This window comes from Primulina tabacum, chromosome 2, assembly GCF_025594145.1.
Source record: "Primulina tabacum isolate GXHZ01 chromosome 2, ASM2559414v2, whole genome shotgun sequence".
Taxonomy (NCBI): Eukaryota; Viridiplantae; Streptophyta; class Magnoliopsida; order Lamiales; family Gesneriaceae; genus Primulina; species Primulina tabacum.
In genome coordinates, this window is record NC_134551.1 from 54,517,215 (window position 1) to 54,537,914 (window position 20,700).

The following is a 20,700-nucleotide window of genomic DNA, read 5'->3' on the forward strand; positions in this document are numbered from 1 at the left end:
GAGCATAGTCTCCCAGTTTGAAGCTGCGCACATGTTTTGGAGTGCATTCAGCGAAACCGAATGATGAAACTAGTTCTGGTGCTCCCTAAATTTGGTACAACTGAACGGATCCGAGCTCACCCCTAAAAAGACCCGAACCTTATCAGCCATCCAAGCACACAGATCCCCAACCCTATCAGAAGTCCAAGCCCAGGATCCCTAGCCCTATCAGAAGTCTAGGCTCACAAAAAGGCCGAGAAATCCGAGCCCACATATTAGTCAAGAATTCTGAGCCCCGATGCAATTAAAGGATATGAAGATATTCTCAGGGATAGATAAGGGCCCCGATAAATCCGAGATTCGGGTAAATCTAGTCAGATAAGGCAAGAGTCCTAGCCGTCGTCAGGATAGAGTCCTAGTGTTTGGAGTCTCCTATCTCAGCAGGAATCCTACTCCAGCAAGGTAATTAAACTCTCCTCTATAAATACCAGGCATGTGCTATGGTTTTACACATTTACACTCCCCTGCTCACTTAGCACTAGCATATTTCACGCCTAAGTTTGCTATCCGAACTGACTTAAGCATCGAATTGGTCATGCTGTAAAACTCTCCAGCGCACGCTAACCCTATTCTCGTCTGTGCAGAATTTAGGAGCCCTGTGAAGATTTGAAGATCCGCTCTCCAGATCGAACCCGTGGTAAAATTTTGGTATCATCATCTTCCAATAAAACAAATTATCATTCAACATGTTCTTCTGATTCAAAAAAATATCGTTCCCCAAAAAGTCCTGCCATAAAAATATTTTTTCAACTTTTTGATTAACAGATAAGCAAGTTTATGTTAAAAGTTTTTTCTTAAAAAAATAATATATAAATAATGTTGTTTGGAAGGACTAATGTAAAACTTAGGAAAAACTATAAATAAGATATTATTAAGAGTAGGTCTCTTGTAAATGCTCATATTTATAATAAAAATTAATACTTTTGACATAAAAAATAATAATTTTTATAGATGACCAAAATAAAATATATATTTCATGAAATTGACTCGTAAGACCGTCTCACAAATTTTTGTATATTATTAACTAATGGAAGATTTAAATAAATATTAGATTATTAATGTAAAAACATTTGAGTAAAACTAAAACTAATAAATAAACAACACAAATACACATATATAAAAATGTACAAATTCATGACTTAGTAATGATATTTAATATAAAAGAAATTTCGATAAATATAGATAATTAAAATAATATAATATTACCAAAGAAAATTGACTGACCAGTAAACTTGATCTCATTATTTGATAATATCCAAGAAGTTTACCTGCACTACCGTAAATATTTCAAGCCACTATAGAACGTGTTTCACACTTTCACTCACTGTACTTTTTTTTCAAGCTCAATTCGTTGAGTTCGAGAAAGAGTGTACTCACATAGAAACCAATAAGCAACTCAATTGCTACAAGATACCATGATACACAGAGAAAGATGAAACTAAAAATATCGAACTAATATGAAACAGAAGTACAACAAAAGCTGATGGGAATGCATAATTTACTAAACCGGCAAAAAAAGCTACTTCGCCTTAATACCTTTGTCTTTACACAGCATATGCCACTCCTGTAGCACAGCGGCTTGAAGAGCACGATGTTCAACTTCCTCAGCAGTTAATTCAAACAATGTGGAAGGCCCCTTTGCTTCACCGTCTTCCTCCTCATTTTCTTTTTTCTCTGTATTTTTCCTTTTCTCGTCGTCTTGTTCCTCTTCCTTCTCTTCTTCATCTCCATCAGATTTGGGAGACTTTGGACGGGGTCGTGCTGCTCTTAGCAGAGCTATCCGTTCCATTGAGATCCTTAGCCTCTCAGCAACAGCTGATTTGACTTCATCTTCGGGAATGTATTCAACACTACCATTAGTGAGGTCATCCATCCATCCCTGTAGATCTGAACCAATCTCCTTTGTGATAGATGCATCTGAAGCTCGAACAACGAATTTGCATATCATGGTGGTAGTCTCATCTCCAAGGTCGACGTTTCTACTCACTTCACTGGCACCGAAAATCATCAAGCCCACAAAACCTCCATACCATGTTTTAGCGGCATAGCAAAGCTGTTTAAGACACAAAAGTTGTACAAGAGAGGTTGGTTGCTAGAAAGTTGAAACGCAAACCAAAAAAGGCTCGGGGAGACATTGTAATCTATACTATATTATTAAGTGTGAGGCCTTTAGAATAACTACATTAAAGGACACCAAAATATTTAATTTCATAACTACCCTTCTTACCCTACTAAAAACATCATCAAATCACTCCATATTTTACGTAGAAAAAATCTAAACAAAATTTCTTTTTAAATCGAATAACTCTTCTAAATTGAAAATAATTTCGTGTTAACTGTTTAGTATTATTTGATCAAATTTAAAATAATAATAACACATACAACGCGTGTGCATCTTTTACTAGTTGTCTATAAAGCTTAAGGATAGAGATAAAATTTAGAAGATTAAAGCATGTCCATGATACAAAACCTTCATCAATTTTTTACAAGCTAATTCCTATGTAATATATATATAAGAACTATTCTCTCATTTACCCAATAACCCAAAAAGTATATATGTTTGTACATGCCCGTATATAGACGTCCAGGCGTAGCAGGAAAAGCTTATAAAAAATTTATGAACTTAATTTTGCATCCTTACGCAAAAATTGTGAAAGGACTATATAAAAATCAAAAAGCATATGTGACGAGATCTCAGTGGCGGAGAAAGTACTTGAAAAAATTAAACATCTAAGGCATATGAAGAAGATCCATCTAAATGAGTGGTATCAGCACAGTAGTGGAGTCGTGAAAGTTAAACAGACCTGAAAACCAGCAACTGTCCGGATAATGTGAGAACAAACTTTGTGGAAAGGCTTGGAAGACAAAGATTTCAAGCCATTGAGAAATGGAGATTCCCCATACTGCTGCGCCGCAGTTGCCTTAAACCCACTTCCTTCATATGTATACGTACCAGTACATTCCAGTATAGCAGGCAAACTAGGCCACATTCGGAAGTACTCAACAGGTGAAATTTTGTGTGGTAAAAGAAGTTCAGTTATCGGAATTTTGTATGGCTGACATCTCAAAATAACTGGCTCTCCTATTTCAGGCCTGAGACTTTTCTTTTGTCTCGTAATTTGTGAATCTTCTTCAGCATAGTCCCCTTCATAATCTGTGGGAGCACCACTACCGTAGAATGGATAATACAGGACTTGGACCCAAAGGGCACAACGCTCAAAATGGGACACACCAACAGTTACGCTGCAGATTACTGGTTCCTAAAGAAATGCAGTAGGTAAAAAGAGAATAAGATACCACACAACTACAAAAAAACGAGAGCAATTTAGAATTTGAAATTTTTTTAGGCAATTCAGCAACAATGCCAGGATAAAAAAATTTGATCAATTTTTAGTGCAATTCAACAGCAATGTCAGGATCAAAAAATGTAATGACAACTGAGGAAAAACTTAAGATCTAGTATGCAAAACGAACAGAGCGCATTATAAAGTCTGAAACACTGTGTGAGCTCATATGTTGGCACCTCGATACTCTAAATATGTTGAAACACGCCACGATAATACCAGCAAATCAAGCACCTACCAAAAACTATTTGTAGAGCTACACATTCGAGGAAAATATCGGGAATGTCAAATGCTGTAAATGTAAGAAAGTCCACGCAGTGATGAAATTATGGTCTTACCTGTTTCTTATAAACATACTGCGCCACAGATTTTTGTGCAGAAGAGTTCAATATTTTTTTGAAGAAATTTCTATGTTCTAAGACAGCATTTTTTGTCTATCCACCTTCAAAACATACTCATGAGAGTTGTTTTGTTGTCACTGGACCCTTTGAAGTGATTGCTGTTAAATTAATTAGCTTTAATGATACTCTCAACTTGATGATAATTGTTAAAATGTTTCTGATTCCTCGAATTAATCATCTAATTATGTGATTCGGCGTAACATCACTATGTATTTATATTTTTTTAACACACGTCATCAAGTTATAGAAAATTTCATATTTTGGTCCCATGTGGTGGAGCATTTTTGTAATGCCTTACGATCATTGCATTTTAAAATCGTTATAAGTCTCTTCAACGATATATCTGAACAAAAGAAAATTTAAATTCTATGAAACACCATGGACCCAACCACAAAAATAATATTGATTTGAATAGTTAGTTATAACAGATCCATTTAGAATTTGTGGTATGTCCACATGTAGGACAATAGCTTCTAGAGTCCACATAGACCCGTGGACAGAGTTACTACGACTCCATGGTAATGAATGATAAATTATTGAATTTGACTATAAACGGACCCGTGCACAGACCTAGCGCAAATCCATGGTCAAATAAAACAGTAAACTTTCGCAAACTGCCTTACTAATGCTTCTGACAGATATAATAAGTATTCTACATAAACACATACGAGTTTTTATCTTGTTCTCCAGCCATATTAACCCAGTAGACCAAAACTAGAACTGAAGCATCTCACTCCATATTTTTCTTCAAAGCCAAGCCTCGAAACCTCCATCACTCCAAGAACCTACTGCAAACCATGTTTTTCACGTCAAGAACTTCTTAATGATGTCTGTCTCACTTGGTTACTTGATTGTTAAAGTTGAATATGGCAAATATAGGTCCTAAAGCTCTTGAATTAAGTATTACAACCTTTAAAATGACATATGGTATAATTTTGATAATGGTATTTGAGTTATTTGGTTTCACGCAGCGTTCTAAATTGCGGCCGAGGCGCCGCCGAGGCGCTAGGCGGAGGCCGGCCGCACCGATAAGGTGCTAGGCGGCCAGCCCAGGCGCGCCTAGGTGGGCCTGTTTTTTTTTAAAAAAAAAATTTTGGGCTTCAAAATTCAATGATCCGCTAAGAAGCTCATTTAAAAAAAATAAAGTTTTGGCCCACTAGGTATGATGCTTTTCTTTCTGGGCTGCTGCGTTTCTTTCTTATCGTTATTTTCCAAAGCACTCCTCGTTCCAGAAGGCAGCCTCGATCCAGAAGCACTCCTCGTTCCAGAAGGCAGCCTCGATCCAGAAGGCAGAAGCAAGCCTCGTTCCAGAAGGCAGAAGCAAGCATCGTTCCAGAAGCACTCCTCGTTCAAGGTGTACGTTCCAGAAGCACTCCTCGTTCAAGGTATTGGCCGTGCATTTAATTATTTGGAATAAGTATTGGCCGTGCATTCGGAATAAGTATTGGAATAATTTGGAATTAGTGAGGCTTGATTTTCAGTTTATGTATTTTTGTATTGACCCTTGTGATTTGTGTGCATATCTATATGGTTCATGAAAGTGGAACTTTTGTGAAGGTGGGTGTTTGGGATGGCTATTGGTGCAACTTGCAAGAGGTTTATGGTAGAAGCAGTAGGTTGTGACATCGGATGGGAGTAATCTTATGATGGTTGTTTCATGTTTGTATCTAAATGTACTTAAAAATCTACTGTGACTATACCATTGCTTGCTCAGTGTCATTTTTCTTCATGCTTCAAAATATATGGAAAGACTTTGAGCTTTTTAGTACTATCGTTTGTTTGTGTGGTGTTATCACATCAAATTTTTAGGTCTATTGCTGAAAAGGTTTAAGTGTTTCGTATTCAACAAGATTTGGAGGGTGACAATGGCATGCAATCCATCGTCCACTGCATCTGTCACTCAGCCTGAATCTGGGATTTTTAAGAGAAATTCAAATGACAATCGGATAGGAGTTTGGTATGTTGATTGATCCTAAGAACCTCGACAAAGTTAAATGTAAGTTGTGTGGGAAAATGATGTCTAGTGGAGTATATAGAATCAAGGAGCACATAGGAAATATACCTGGAAATGTATCTGGGTGTCGAATCGCATCTCAATAAGATCGTAATAAGTGCAAACAGGATATTTTAGAAGGGAGGAACAAAAAGAAAAACATAATATTGGAAGAAGAAAGTTGTAGAGCGGAGATGAATATTTCTCTAAACGAAGAAGAAGATGCTGAAATTGAAGGGATAGATGGAATTAAAAAGCCCCATCTACTTGGCCCCATGGATAGATATGCATCGATGATTGCTCCAGAAAATGTAAGTTCAATTGGGAGTAAATTGCTTCGCCAAAAAAATATAAATGAGGCTCTTTTCAAAGAGAGAACTCAACAAATTCAATAATATGTTGGGAGATGGGCTTACGAAAATGGAATCTCATTCAATGCTCTTGATAATGATAGCTTCAAGCAACTAATGGAAGCAGAGGGTCAATTTGGACCAGGGTTCAAGCCTCCAACTCAATATCAACTTAGAGAGCCATTTTTGAAAGCTGAAGTTGAAAGAACAAAGCAACTGTTGAAGAATCACGAAGAAGAATGAGCAAAGAATGGGTGCTCGATTATGACAGATGCATGGAGTGATAGAAAAAAAAGAAGAATATTAAATTTGTGTGTTAATTGCAATGAGGGTACTGTATTTTTAGAGTCTAAGAAGTCTTCAGATGAGGCACATACAGCTGGACTTATTTTTGAGTACGTTGACAAGTGTGTTGAACAAGTAGGAGCTCATAATGTTGTTCAGATTGTAACAGACAATGCCACCAACAATATGGCTGCGTCTAAATGATGAAAGAAAAGCGGCCAGGGATATTTTGGAGTTCATGTGCAACTCATACTGTTAATCTCATGTTTGAAAGTATTGGCAAGCTTCCAAGATTTAAAAAGATTATCGACCAAGCAAAGTCTTTTACAATTTTCATTTATGCTCACCATAAGACTTTGTCATTGATGAGAAGTTTTATGAAAAACAGAGACATAGTCCGGCCAGGAGTTACCAGGTTTGCATCAAACTTCCTCACATTGCAAAGTTTGATTGAGAAAAAATCTAGTTTAAGGGCCATGTTTACAAGTGATATGTGGGAGAACTGTAAATGGTCAAAGACAAACAAAGGGAAATTGGCTTACTCTACTGTGATGAGCATGAGTTTTTGGAATGGTGTGACACTTCGTTCGAAAATATTTACTCCTTTGGTAAGAGTTCTCCGATTGGTTGATGGAGATAGAAAGTCATCCACGGGGTTTCTATATGGGGGGAGCTAAAGAAGATATCAATGTGGCCCTTAACAATGTCGAATCAAATTATCAACATATCATAGTGATTATTGAGTCAAAAATGAAGGATAGACTTGATACATCATTGCATACCACAACCTTTTTTGTTGAATCCCTACTTCTACTACAAAGATAGTTCTATTGCTCTTTATGGAGAGGTCGCGGCAGGAATTTTTGAATGCATGGAAGTTTTGCATGCCGATGAGTTTGAACTGCAAGATACAATTATTAACAAGGAATTTGAAAAATATAGAGAGAAGACTGGGTTATTTGGGAAAGCATTGGCTGCAAAAGCATGTGAAAAAATGACGATACATTTGATCCATGTACATGGTGTAGTACATACGGTGCTCACACACCCAACTTGCTAAGAGTGGCATTGAGGATTCTTTCATTAACTACAAGTTCATCTGGGTGCGAAAGAAATTGGAGTGCATTTGAAGGAGTAAGTTTAAACTTTAATTAAAATAAATTATTGATTTTTAAAGAAATGTTCATCTTCCTAACTATACTGATTACTTTCTCGGTTTTTTTTAGATTCATAGAAAGAAAAGAAATAGGTTGGATGTCCATAGGTTGAACAATCTAGTATTTGTCCAATTTAATGCTAAATTGTTTAACAAGCAAAAGAGAGAGAAAGAAAGAAATGTCGACGTCCTTCTTGAAAAAGATGCTTCAAATGCACAAGGTTGGATTGTGGATGGTAGGGGAAGAAAATGAAGTTGAACCAGGTTCGAGGCTCACTTGGCAATTAGTTGACGAAACAACTGGGGCAGATGAAAATTTACAACCCCGAAGAAGCTCTAGAGTTAGAGAACTTCACGAGGATGATTTTGAATCTGAAGAAGAAGATGATGATCAAAATGATGATATTGATTTTGTGTCTGATGAAGAACAAGTTGTCGAAAATTTCGGAGAAGAAGAAGTGAAGTAAATTTGTGATGACACATTAGACTATTTTATTGTGAATTTTGGAAGAAATCTGAATTCTTTCTTATTTTATTGAGATGACACGTTAAACTATGTTGGGAATATTTTGAACATATTCTAAATTTGATGTTATTGTGTTAAAGTTCTAGTATATGATTTATTATGTTTTGATATCGTAGAATCCGATTAGTGGCGCCTAGTCCCCGTCTAGGCGGCCTAAGCGCTGGGCTGGCGCCCGACTAACGCCTAGCGAATTTTATAACCTTGGTTTCACGTGACTTAGAAATCCCTTGTTTTGATTCATTTATTGTTTCTTAAGATACCAGAATTCAGTGTTTCATAAAGCATATTTTCTATTTTGATTACTCTAGAGGATGGTGATTGTTTAGAGTGATTGATCACATTTTAATAGTTCACATCACTCAGCCATTGTATGAAAGATTAAGGTACGTTATAACCAGGCAACATAATATGTTTTTGTGCTCCTGCGTGTGTACATGGATCACCATGGCATCCCATTTGTTTACGGTGCATTGAAGAAAGTGATGTTTAATAGCACGCATCTTTTTATTGTTATACTAATACATGACTAAATTGCACATGTTGCGCAATGTTTTCCTTGTTAGCCATGTCATAAATATTCTTTGATTGAGGCGGAGTTTGAGGATTATACAGAGCTATGACTGGCTTGTGATGTAGTTATTGGTCGATAAGGCACGGTGAACCTTAATCCTGGTTTGTTAGGCATCTAGAACACGACAGTATACTGGTGGAGTGAACTATGCTAATGCAGCCACTCCTCGTACCCTGCTCGCTTAGGTTCGAGCACAATATTTTTATCCTGCAGCTTATGTCTAATGTTACATCTCAAAACATGCATTGCATTTTCATGCTGCATCATTCAAATCCCATTGTTTTCAAATCCTTGTTGTCTTCGTAGTTGAATACATCGCTTGAAAAATACCTTGGCGTGGTTAAAGTTAAAATATTTTCAGTACTATATATAAACACGTTGTCGAGTAGTTAGAATTTGATAGACTTAATTTTAAACTAGGATCCTACATTATTGTTATGATAGGATATTTTCCAGATTTATTGGGATTTGATTTTACAGCGGTGAAATTTTCTGTAGAATGCCCTATTGCCCCCTTCCCTTGATTTATATACTAATCCATGACTCTAGAGGAAAAACAAGAGAAATTTTTTCTCATCAAATTGTCTTTCGTATTATTCTATATGGTATCAGAGCAATAGGTTGGGATTGACCATGAATTTTAAAGCAGCCATCGTCGGCGCTGGTTCCAGTAGTGAAGGTGACGGTTCAAGCAGTGACAGTAGTAGAACCCAATCGCATGTCACTCCCCAAGATTCTTCCCTTCAACTAACGATTCACAAATTGGATGGGAAGAATTACTCGTAGTGGGCACAATCAGTCCGGCTGATTATTGATGGAAAAGGCAAACTAAGGTCTATGAACAGCGAAGTGAAAGTCCCGTGTTTGACTGACCCGAGATACAAGCAGTGGTGTTCCGAAATTCATTGGTCACAGCATGGTTGATCAACTCTAAAAAACCAGCAATCGATAAACCAGTCATGTTCTTACACATGGCTCGGGAGGTTTGGGAAGCCATCCGAGAAATTCACTTCGATTCTGAAAATTACTCTCAACTGTACGAGCTAAATACCCTTGTATGGCAGATGAAACAAGGCAACAAAGATGTCACAACTTATTATAACAAGTCGATAGTTCTAGGCAGGAATTGGACCTCCTCGATGTAGATGAGTGAGAGAGTGGCAAGGACTGTACTCGATACAAGGCAAAACTGGACCGAACATGATGTTTGTCTTTCTTGCGGGATTAAATAAGGATCTGTATGAGGTTCAAGGTCGTGTACTTGGGAGAAAACCTCTGCCCAGCGTTCGGGAGGTGTTTTTTGAAGTCCGGCGTGAAGAAACTCGACGCCAAGTGATGCTGAAACACTCTGAACCCACCATAGAGTCTGAAGGTTCGGCCCTTGTGAGTATAGAGACAGGTTCTGAAGGTAGACCATTTTGTGAGGTGCAAAAGGCCATGACACACTATAGAAACATGCTGGAGAATACATGCGAAACCAACCCATCTTAAGAAAAAAGTTAGCGACAACAAATCGAATACTAGTGGTCGAGCCCTTCAAGCAGATGGTGAAGATTCTGGAATGCCCTCATCCTCCTCAGATTCCCTTTACAAAGGATCAGTTAGAGCAACTATTCCAATTGTTTGATTATCGACTTGATAAATCCAAGCCCTCGTGTTCCTTGGTCCAAACAGATCCTTGTACAATATTGCAAATTCGTTCGGGAGCCACATATCATATGACCTTTTTCTCCTCATATATACCGTGTGCAGAAAACCAAAAAATTAAAATTGCTAATGGCTCTGTTGCATCTGTTGTCGGGAAAGAAACTTTTGTTATTTCACCTTCCTTGACTCTCACAAATATGTTACATGTTTCCCCTATCGTATAATCTTGTGTCAATCAGCAAACTCATTGCTGATCTTAAGTGTCGAGTCATATTTTTGGCTTCTCATTGTGAATTTAAGGATTTGGCCTCGGGGACGACGATTGGCAATGCTAGACTAGGATGGTGGTCTTTACTCTCTTACTGTCAAATCCTTACTTGGCATACGTGATCCAGACAAGTGTCTCAACTCTATTTTCTACTCGAGTGTCGATGATATTTCATTAGTCGGTTAGGTCATCCGAACTTTATTTATTTGAAAAGATTGTTTCCCAAGTTGTTTATCAATAAAAATACTTTTACTTTGCATTATGAATATTGTGAGTTAGCCAAACATCATCGGTCTACTTTTTCGTCTCAACCTTATAAAAGGTCCAAATCATTTACAATGATTCACAGTGACGTTTGGGGGCAATGTAAAGTAAAACAATTACTGATAAACGGTGGTTTTTGTGTCTTTCATTGATGATCATTCACGTATGACTTGGGTTTTCTTTTTGGAAGGTAAGTCTGATGCATGAGTCACATTTCAAAAAATTTTCAAATGATTCAGACTCAATTTCACACCAGGATCAAAATTTTTCGGAGTGATAATGGGGGGAATACTTTAACAATATAATTGGAAAGTTTTTTCAAGAGCAAGTGATCATTCACCAAAGCTCTTGTCCCCATACACCTCAACAAAATGGTGTAGCTGAACGGAAAAACAGACATCTCCTTGAAGTTGCTCGAGCAATAAGTTTTGAAACAAAAGTGCCTGAGTATCTTTGGAAGCAATTTTAACAGCCACCTATTTGATAAATAGACTACCATCCAGGATCTTGAATTTTCAATCCCCCATGAATATTTTTCATAAAAACTTCCCAATACGCGTCTTCTGACTAAACTCCCTCTGAATATATTTGGTAGTCTATCATTTGTTAATAACTTTGATCCTGGTATTTTGAAACTGGACCCAAAGGCACGGAAGTGTATCTTTGTTGGTTATCCTGCAAACCAACGGGGGTAGAAGTGTTTTGACCCTGTTACCAAATTTTTTTTATCTCCATGGATATAACATTCGCTGAAGTCAAGTCTTTCTACACTCCTCATATTCGGGGGGAGTCCAGAGACAGTGAAGATGACCACTTAACCGAGTCTGATTTTAATATAGAACTAACAAACTATGAAATTTAAAATTTTAATCAATCCGACATAACTGTGGAGACATGTAAGAAATAGTTCAAATGGTTGGTTTATACATGGAACAATGGTGCAAAGAAAAGGGGAGACCCGTGGACCTGATCCTGAAACTCAGAATGATGCCCCGACCACTCTTGAAAACAACATTGATCTTCCCATTGCCCGGAGAAAAAGGTACTCGATCATGCACGAAACACCATATTTCAAACTTTGTCTCTAATAAAAAACTGTCATCCTCCTATTGTTTGTTTGTCTCTCAGTTAAATGTCATTAGTATTCATAATAGTGTACATGAAGCTCTAAAGATCCCTGAATGGAGAGAGGAGATTTATGAGGAGATGAGAGCTCTGGAAAAAACTCTACCCGGGAGAAGGCTGGTCTACCAAGTGAGAAATCTATTATAGGGTGTAAGTGGGTATTTTCCCCAAAATACAATTCTGATGGATCTCTGGAATAGTATAAAGCATGGTTGGTCTCTGTTGCTGCTAATCTTGATTGGCCACTAAATAAGCTAGATGTGAAAAACACTTTTCTAAATGGTGATCTAGAAGATAGTTTACATGGAACCACCATTTGGATTTACTGATCAGCTTAGACCAAAGTGTGTATGCTAAAGAAATCACTCTATGGACTGAAACAATCTCCAAAGCATGGTTTGAAAGGTTCACAAAGTGTGTGAGAAGCCAAGGCTACTATCAAGGACAATCTGATGATATCCTTCTTCACAAAAATGTCCAATAGTGGAAAGACTTCCGTGCTAATTGTCTATGTTGATGATATAGAAGAGACAAATTGGTTAAAGAAGAGCTTGGCAAGAGAGTTTGAAATGAAAGAACTGGGGCAGTTGAAGTATTTCCTTGGAATAGAGGTAGCAAGGTCAAGAAAGGGAATCACGGTGTCCCAAAGAAAATATATTCTTGATATCCCAAAGGACACAAGGATGAGTGGATGCAAACCATCAAATACTCCTACAGATTCCAACAAGAAGCCAGGAGATATCAACAATGGCGCTGCGGTGGATACATGAAGATATCAAAAATTGGTCGGGAGATTGATTTATCTATCTCACACACGCCAGGACATTGTATGGTGACCAAATTTATACACTCGCCATGTGTAGAACACCTTGAAACTGTATATCGAATTCTGAGATATCTAAAGGAAACTCCAGGGAAGGAATTGCTCTTTGATAAAACTGAGAAACGAGAAGTTGAAATATATACAGATACTGATTGTGCAGGATCAGTTGCTGATCGAAGATCAACCTCGGGTTATTGCACATTTGTGTGGGGCAACTTGGTAACATGGAGAAGCAAAAAACAAGGAGTGGTTGCAAGAAGTAGTGTTGATACAGAATTCAGAACAATGGCACAAAGAAGCACCGTGGCTTCAACGAGTCATGGAGGATCTATAAATGATTATGAAGTTTCTCATCAAGCTGTACTGTGACTACAAAACAGCCATTAGCATTATTCACGATCCAATTCTTCATGAGAGAACTAAGCATTTCATAAAAGAGAAAATTGAAGACGGAGTTATTCCATTAGTTCCAAGCCTATTACAAGTTGTTGATATCCTAACTAAGGGCTTATCCAAACAAACCTTTGAAGAACAAGTGAGAAAGTTGGGGAGGATAGATATTTTCGCACCAACGATAGGGGGAGTGTCGAGTAGTTAGGATTTTATAGATTAATTTTAAACCAGGCTCCTATTTTATTGGTATGATAGGATATTTCCCAACTTTATTGGGATTTGATTTTATTCCCTTGATCTATATAAAGTGTATTAATCGATGACTTTAACATAGGAAAAATAAGAGAACTTGTTTCTCCTCAGATTGTCTACCATATATACTTGTCGTTTTAGCCCCAAGTAAAATGAAATTTAAAATGTTTTTTCTGTTGTAATTAAATAAAATATATTATATTGCACGCTAATATTGGACAGGGTCCGCAAGCCTCGCAATGTTCAGCACACTTTCAATGAAGAACCTTGCCATCCTCATAAATTGTTCTCATAAATGAGACATTAAAATCATAAAATACGATAGTCTGGCCCTGGAAATATTCAAATAGAAAAGGTAAAATGCACATGATGCAACAATGAAGCAGGATAATCTAACTTAACCTGTGAATTAAGATCACGCAATTGTCGCACAGCTTGTGGAGCTCCATCCATGAAGTATAATCCACCAGAAAGGCCAACTCGAATGTCCACCCGATTTAATTCTATCTCTGTGAGATTCAAAACCTGCAATTACTTGCATTATTAACTGAATAAGAAGTAGTTGAATCAAGTGCAGTGCGAAGTGTACATTCTAGAGTGAACTTCAAGAACTGTTGGTCTGAAATACAAAAGATAGAACTATCTGTGTTAAGAACTCAATTTCTGCTTACTAAATGGCTGCAAACGGTCATAAAGAGGTGCACTTGAAAAGTATGTTGATACCAGAAGAAACAGCATACACTTGATCATTAACTGGTTAACAAAATAAGGATATTTGGAAAGCGGTTTATATGATTAGAAAGTTCAACGCCAATTGTCCAGCTCATTTGATGTATTATGCAAAAGAAAACAATTATTTCACTAGATAAAATCCAAAACGTACATTGAGAAGCAAACCTAATTAGAGAATCATCAGAAGTTGCTAACAATGGGTAGTCTAACCTTCAAGTGAAGAGTAATCCTTCCATCATTTGGATCTGTCAAGTGATATCCTTCAACATAGCAAGGATCACTACTACCAGACAAAGTGTATGCGCTTGGAGGTGCCTTAGTCATACTTGAGTCAATTCCTTTTGCCAACAATTGAGCTAATTCATTGGGATCTGGTCTCCATAATTCTAAAATAGCCTTATGAATTAAACCCTCTAATTTACGGTCCTGAGCAGTGGAAGCAACATAGAACTGGACGGTTAGCTTGTGGTGGCTAAATGGATAGTCTCCGCGGGTTTCACTTACCCCTGTCCACCTGAAAAATTAAAAGAAAAATCAGGGCAACCAAAGCAAGTGATCACACTAAAGTAGAAGCCAAAACTCCAGAACAAACAGGCAACAATTTAAATTTTCAATACTTTAACATTACCAATACTACTAATTAATGTTAACCCCCTAGAGTATCTAACTTTTGGTCTATTGGTGAAGTTTTTTTATAATTTCAAAATTACATTTTATCCACGCAATTTAATATTCCACATTTTATCTTTACATCATATCTTCTTTCCTATCATTTTAATTTCAAAATTGATAGCTTTCATTTTAATTTTTTTTTAAAAATACTTCATTCTCCATTTTTCTATGGAACACATACATTGTGTGTGTCATGACCAGCTAGTACATATGAAACTTGTTTACATTTTGTCTAGGTTCCATTTAAACTCATACAGTAGTATATCAGGAAGGAGAAAAATAAATACAATTAAACCCAACTAACTGAAAAAAAGATAAAGGAAGAAAAGATTTGACTCGCATGCATGAGGACTGTTACACCACGCACATGACAAGTACAAAATGCACTTTTGAAAAGGCAGAGTATAAACTATTTTAGACATATCAATCAATCAACATAAGATAAAATGCTCACTTGTCATCCGGGTGACTTGAAACATATTTAATTCGATGGAGTATTAAACGGCATTGATGCTTATTGACTGAATCAGCTGAGGGATTGCTCCTAAACTCTTCAAGCTCTTTAGTCAGCAACTGCCCAGCCCTAGCATTACGGGATCCCAAACGTTGTGCGCATAGCAGAACTGCTTGAACATCTTGAAGCCGATTTGTCGTGCTTGCAGATGAGTCTATGTTGAATAGGACCTTGTGGCAATTTGATATGATAATGTTTAATGGGTCCTCAGGATCATCAGCAAGTAGAGGGTCCAATCCCTCCAAATCAATGTGCTCTGAAATAGCCCAGAGAAGACGAGCACAGATTTGAGGGGTGTTCACCTGAAAAGTTTAATACAATTATGCGACAACATACTCGACAAGTTCTCTATTGACTCAATCTGCATCGAACAGTACTAGAGAAGCATAAATTATTCAGTTCATGTTAACTGACATTAAACCTTGAACTGAAATTATTTAAGTCATAAATACGGATATTTTACAAATGCCACTCTTGAGATTTTTTAAACTGTGGAAATGTAAATGTTTTTTCAAATATTTAACTTTGTAGTTGGTAAAAGACATGAACAATGTATTGTAAAATTTTGTTAGGATACTTCTAAACTCAGGATCAGCATAACCTCCAAACTCTATAATTATTCCCTAAAAGCCAAGGAGATAGAAATAACGTAATTCACAAAGCATTACAAACCTCTCGGAGATCTCTAACAAGTTCCCGCTGCAAATTTTGCAAGCGTGTTTCATTCAATATCTGATCCTGAGATGCCCCATCTTTGACTCTTTTGACACCACCTCTGGTATCATAAATATGGCAAAGTCTAACAAGCAATTTAAGATAGCAATCAACAGCATATGTTCGACCATCACAATCCCATTTAACACATGGCCTACACACTTCCACCACTTCCAAAGCTGGTTCAGTCCAATTTAATGCACCATAACCCGTTCCATAAGCTAAGGCTCCAATCACTCTACTCTCCATACGTGAATGCTTTTGTTCAGGCAATGGCAAAGATAACTGGAAGCAACTCTCAACCAGCATGGAAACCAGTTCTTCTCTAAACAAGCTCTTACTAGCTACACTGTTGAGGTCATCCTTTATTCTTGCATCTTCAAAAAGTGATGCTATATCCGTTCCTGCTAGAGGTTTTTGACCTCGGCGAACGCTTTCTTTTGCGAAAAGGTCAACACAGAGAGCAGTTCTACAGATGCATGCTAAAGCATGCATACGGTCTGATTCAGCTCTCAAGTTTCTAACCATAAGTAGCAGCTTTTTAAACAATGAAACCTAAACTCAAAATAATGATGCAATTGTCAGTCACGGCCAGAATTCTAATTGAGATAGAATCATAGGTATAGAGATCACTCATATAAGATAGGGAACCATTTACTTCATCTATTACAATGAATCTAGCATGCAAGAGAATACTGAGACTGCATAGAACATGAAACGCATATGAAAAGCTTAATATAAGTTGCCTAAATCAATGATATTCGAGTTTGAAAAGAAGTTCTGCTAGAAAGGGTGTGTGCTCAATCAAATAGTTGGACCTTGTTACTTGTCAAGCAAATCACACATCAGCCATCATAAGGAATTTTTACCACATCCATAATTAGTTTTGATAATTTATACAGATGAACAAACTAATCAGTAGCCAGATCAAGCTAAAAAAAGATAGAATAAAGAACTGATGGGCTAAGACAAGCACACGAACCTGCATGCTAAGATCAAGAAGATGCAAATTTGTAACAACAGCTCTAACAATGCTCTCGCGAGCAGAAGAGTACTCCTGCCTGTCCCAAAGAGTCAGAATTGCAATTATGGATGCAGAAGCCCACTCCGGCTTCCCTCCAGGAATATCAGCCAAGTACAACATATTGATGCCGACTTCAAATATCAATGCAGGATCCAATGAAGACGCCAAAAAAGGAGCCAAATGTGACACCACATCTGATACTCCCACAAACCTTTCTGCATTTCCAACGGTGGACGCCGTACTGTCATTCTTACTCTTTGATGACCTCGAAAGCTTCCTGATCACCTCAATTGTTCCCGAAGCCACTGCCTTCACTGCATACACCAATGGATAGACAGTAGCTCGAAAACTCTCGACGGGAAGGATCAAAGATCGAGACATCAACGAATTCCTCTTCTTCCACACAAAATCAACCATGGATGAAATCCAATTCGATCTAATTGCGACGGACTTTTCAGTATCAACCAGCTTATCTCCAGCAAGTCTACTCATTCTCTTTGAGTCAAATTCCTGAAATAGCTTGCCAACAGATTCAAACGCGACCTTGGAAACAGAGTCAGCTTTGTCAAGCATGTTCTGCGCGACTCGGTTCCACCAATTGCAGACACGATCGAGTAAGTTAACATTGTTCTCGCACAAGGTCACGAGATCGTCACGTGCGAGGATGCAGCCTAAGGTTTCGGTGATGGAGAAGCGGAGATTATCACTGGGAGAATCGAAGCAAGAGGAGATCTCTTTGTTACAATCAGTTATAAGCTTTCCAAGGCGGTAGGAAGGAATGGCGGAGAGAATTGAGACGGCGGCAGCTGTAACATCGGGATCGGGGAAATCGAGATCGATGCGAATACCGGTACAAACAATTTCCCATAAATCTGGAGTGAGGCGCGTAGAACGGATAAGGTCGAAGGCGAGTTTCTTGGAGACAGCGGAGGCGGGGGAGGCGACGATCTCCTCGACGGCGGATTTGGCAATAACGGAGATGTCGCGACCAGCGGCTGATTGTTGGAGCGCTTGGAGTAAAGCACCGGATTGGCGAAGGGCGTCGTTGGAGCGAATGTCAGCTTGGATTTGAGCAAATAGAATGTCCATTTGCAGAGATGAGTTTCAACAGCTCATCTTCTGTCCAACTGCGAATATCAATGTTGAGCCGGTGGTTGTTCTAACAATGGCGTGGTGTGTAGGGATGCCAATTTTCCGAAACAGACACGGGGATTCTTTATTTTTTCAGTTTTGGGTCTGGTTTCGGGAATTTTAAACCCTGAAACAGTTCGTGTGTCGAATTCGTATAATAATATATATCGATAATAAAATTATTACTAACAATGGTAGATAATAATAAGCTGGTTTGGAGAATTCTCGTATTTATCATGTCTTGTCTCGTTAATATTTTTGAAACGGAGATAAGAGCGAACATAAAGATTTGATCCCATCGGGTTCGAGGATTCCCCGAACAAAAAAAAAACGGAATTGGAGCGGATTTGTGGGTAGGGATGAAATTAGACGACATGGATGGAGATAACAAATTTGTCCCCGCCCCACCTCGCCTCATTGTTATCCTAGTGATGTGTTTTCAATTCATTATTTAAATTTAATGGTTTTTTATATATAAAAATTAAAATTAAATATTCAAATCAAAACATAAATTTACTAACTCTCTATACTCAATTTTGTTTTTTACTCCTTAAAACAATAAAAATGATAAAAATATCCTTATATTTGTTGAGTTTATTTGATAGATTTACCTGGACCGTAAATGGTATCGGAGTCGATGTAAATTATTTACAACATACAAAATTATTATTGCAATATAATTAAATATTTAAGGAGGATAATTTTCTCAACTAATATGGATCTTAACACAGGTTCGATATTAATTATTTGCACGAATTATTCCAATACTTTGGAATATTTGAAACAAAAAAATCTAACCAAGGTAAAATATCAGGAGCAAGGTGAAACTTATCCGGATCTAAAAGTAAATTTATGATTCATTTTAATAAGTTTCTGGAAATATTACCGGATTCCTCTAAAATCTTCGAAGATCTTAGATAAATTCAAAAGACGGTACAGAATTATAGAAGTATGTTGTATTATGTACCACTAAAAAATATCCTTGAAAAACAAGAAGAAATTATTGTAACAACAAAAATCCAAACTCTATAACAACAAACAAGTTCTATAAAATGACTTTGATATGCAGTTACCATCATCCTTTGGTATTATACCATTATTACATCAAAGAAGTACGGCCAAGGTGATGACAAAACCTTTAACCGACGAAAAAAAATGATCAATCTAATTAAAAATGTTACAGAGAGGAAATTAAACTGATGACAACTTCAGAAAAGATTGGTCTAGAGGATATCAAAGACCTTGCATAATCTTTTACAAATTTCAAGGTCGTAGATCTAAAGATGTACACAACTGGAAGTTAATCACTCACAATAACCTAGGTCATCTTCTCATGAACAACCAAGGGAAAGCGTGAGATCTCATAATACAAATATGAGAATTACCCAAATAGAATTTCAAGTTAGTGGATAAGCACACCCAGCGTGAACCAGGTCAAGGAGAAGTCAAATTCTCTTGCACCAAATACCCTATGGAAATCTGTTTTAGAACATATACATCTTTGTGAGGTTATGCTTAACTTTGATGTACTAGATTTCAAAAATAGATAAACTTTCAGAAGAGCTCATACCCGAGCTAATAAAAGTTTTGAAGATTGTAATTACTGGACATGTGGAGCAACAGGTCACATCTCGACCAACTATCCAGAAAATGAAAAAAGGGGAATAAAATGCTCTGATCTGACCCTAAATATTGAAGAAACAGTTTATTGTCCAGATCTTGTTCAAGTATACCAGTTTGGGAATATTGCCTCAGATGAAAGTATATATGAAGAAAAAGAAGTCTTGAGTGAGTTGTGGGAAAAACGGAGAAATCGTCCAGCAATTTACAGAAAAATGAACTCATCGACAAAAGAGAAAAAGAACACACATCTCGCACAAATTCTGGAAAATCCCAGCAGAAATCTTAATCATAGTTCAAGTATTTTTTCACTGTTTTTCATTCCAGATTTCAGTAGTTCAATTCATTCTTGTTTATATTTCAGTATCTTTCTTTATTACATTTTTGTGTCTTGTAAATTCCTACAATTTATTGAAAATATAAATAACGAGTTTATTTTTCAATTTGCATTACTTTTCTTTGTATTGGCGTTGTATTTGTTTAGGAGATTAAAATGGGCGATCAATTTTAGTATCTATAGTCGTTGCGATTTTAGAAGTTAGTTTTTATTTTTTTTCACACAAGTTGGTGCATCTTTGCATCTGACACGCCCGCATCATAGAAATATTGTGCAAACACTATGGTCGAACATCTATAGCCTCAACAGCTCTCAGAAGCTTCTTCTCTCCCAGATCTGTAATCGCATCACTTCACATTTTTGAAACACTATAATGTTGGCTCAAAAGCAGAATCGTTTTATCGCTGATACCCCCCGGATGAGCCCGGATCGTGGATAACCCGAGACAATAAATGAATAGCTTGGGTCATGGAAAGCTTCGAGTAACATCGTGTAAGAGATCGGGCAAGTGGATTCCCC

General features: G+C 37.2%; 1 protein-coding gene and 1 pseudogene across 1 annotated transcript; one reads left to right on the forward strand and one right to left on the reverse strand.

Annotated features, from left to right (window-relative positions):
- Window positions 1-1,390: 1,390 nt before the first annotated feature.
- On the reverse strand, window positions 1,391-18,335 carry LOC142537107 (protein TPLATE-like). Its single transcript, XM_075642679.1, has 7 exons — window positions 17,052-18,335; window positions 16,028-16,624; window positions 15,296-15,657; window positions 14,380-14,683; window positions 13,840-13,962; window positions 2,844-3,299; window positions 1,391-2,092 (listed from the first exon to the last, which is right to left on the reverse strand). Exons 1-7 carry the CDS (start codon window positions 18,180-18,182, stop codon window positions 1,559-1,561), a joined length of 3,507 nt encoding a protein of 1,168 aa, XP_075498794.1. The 5' UTR covers window positions 18,183-18,335; the 3' UTR covers window positions 1,391-1,558.
- LOC142537114 (uncharacterized) lies at window positions 4,651-13,833 on the forward strand (annotated as a pseudogene).
- Window positions 18,336-20,700: the final 2,365 nt, after the last annotated feature.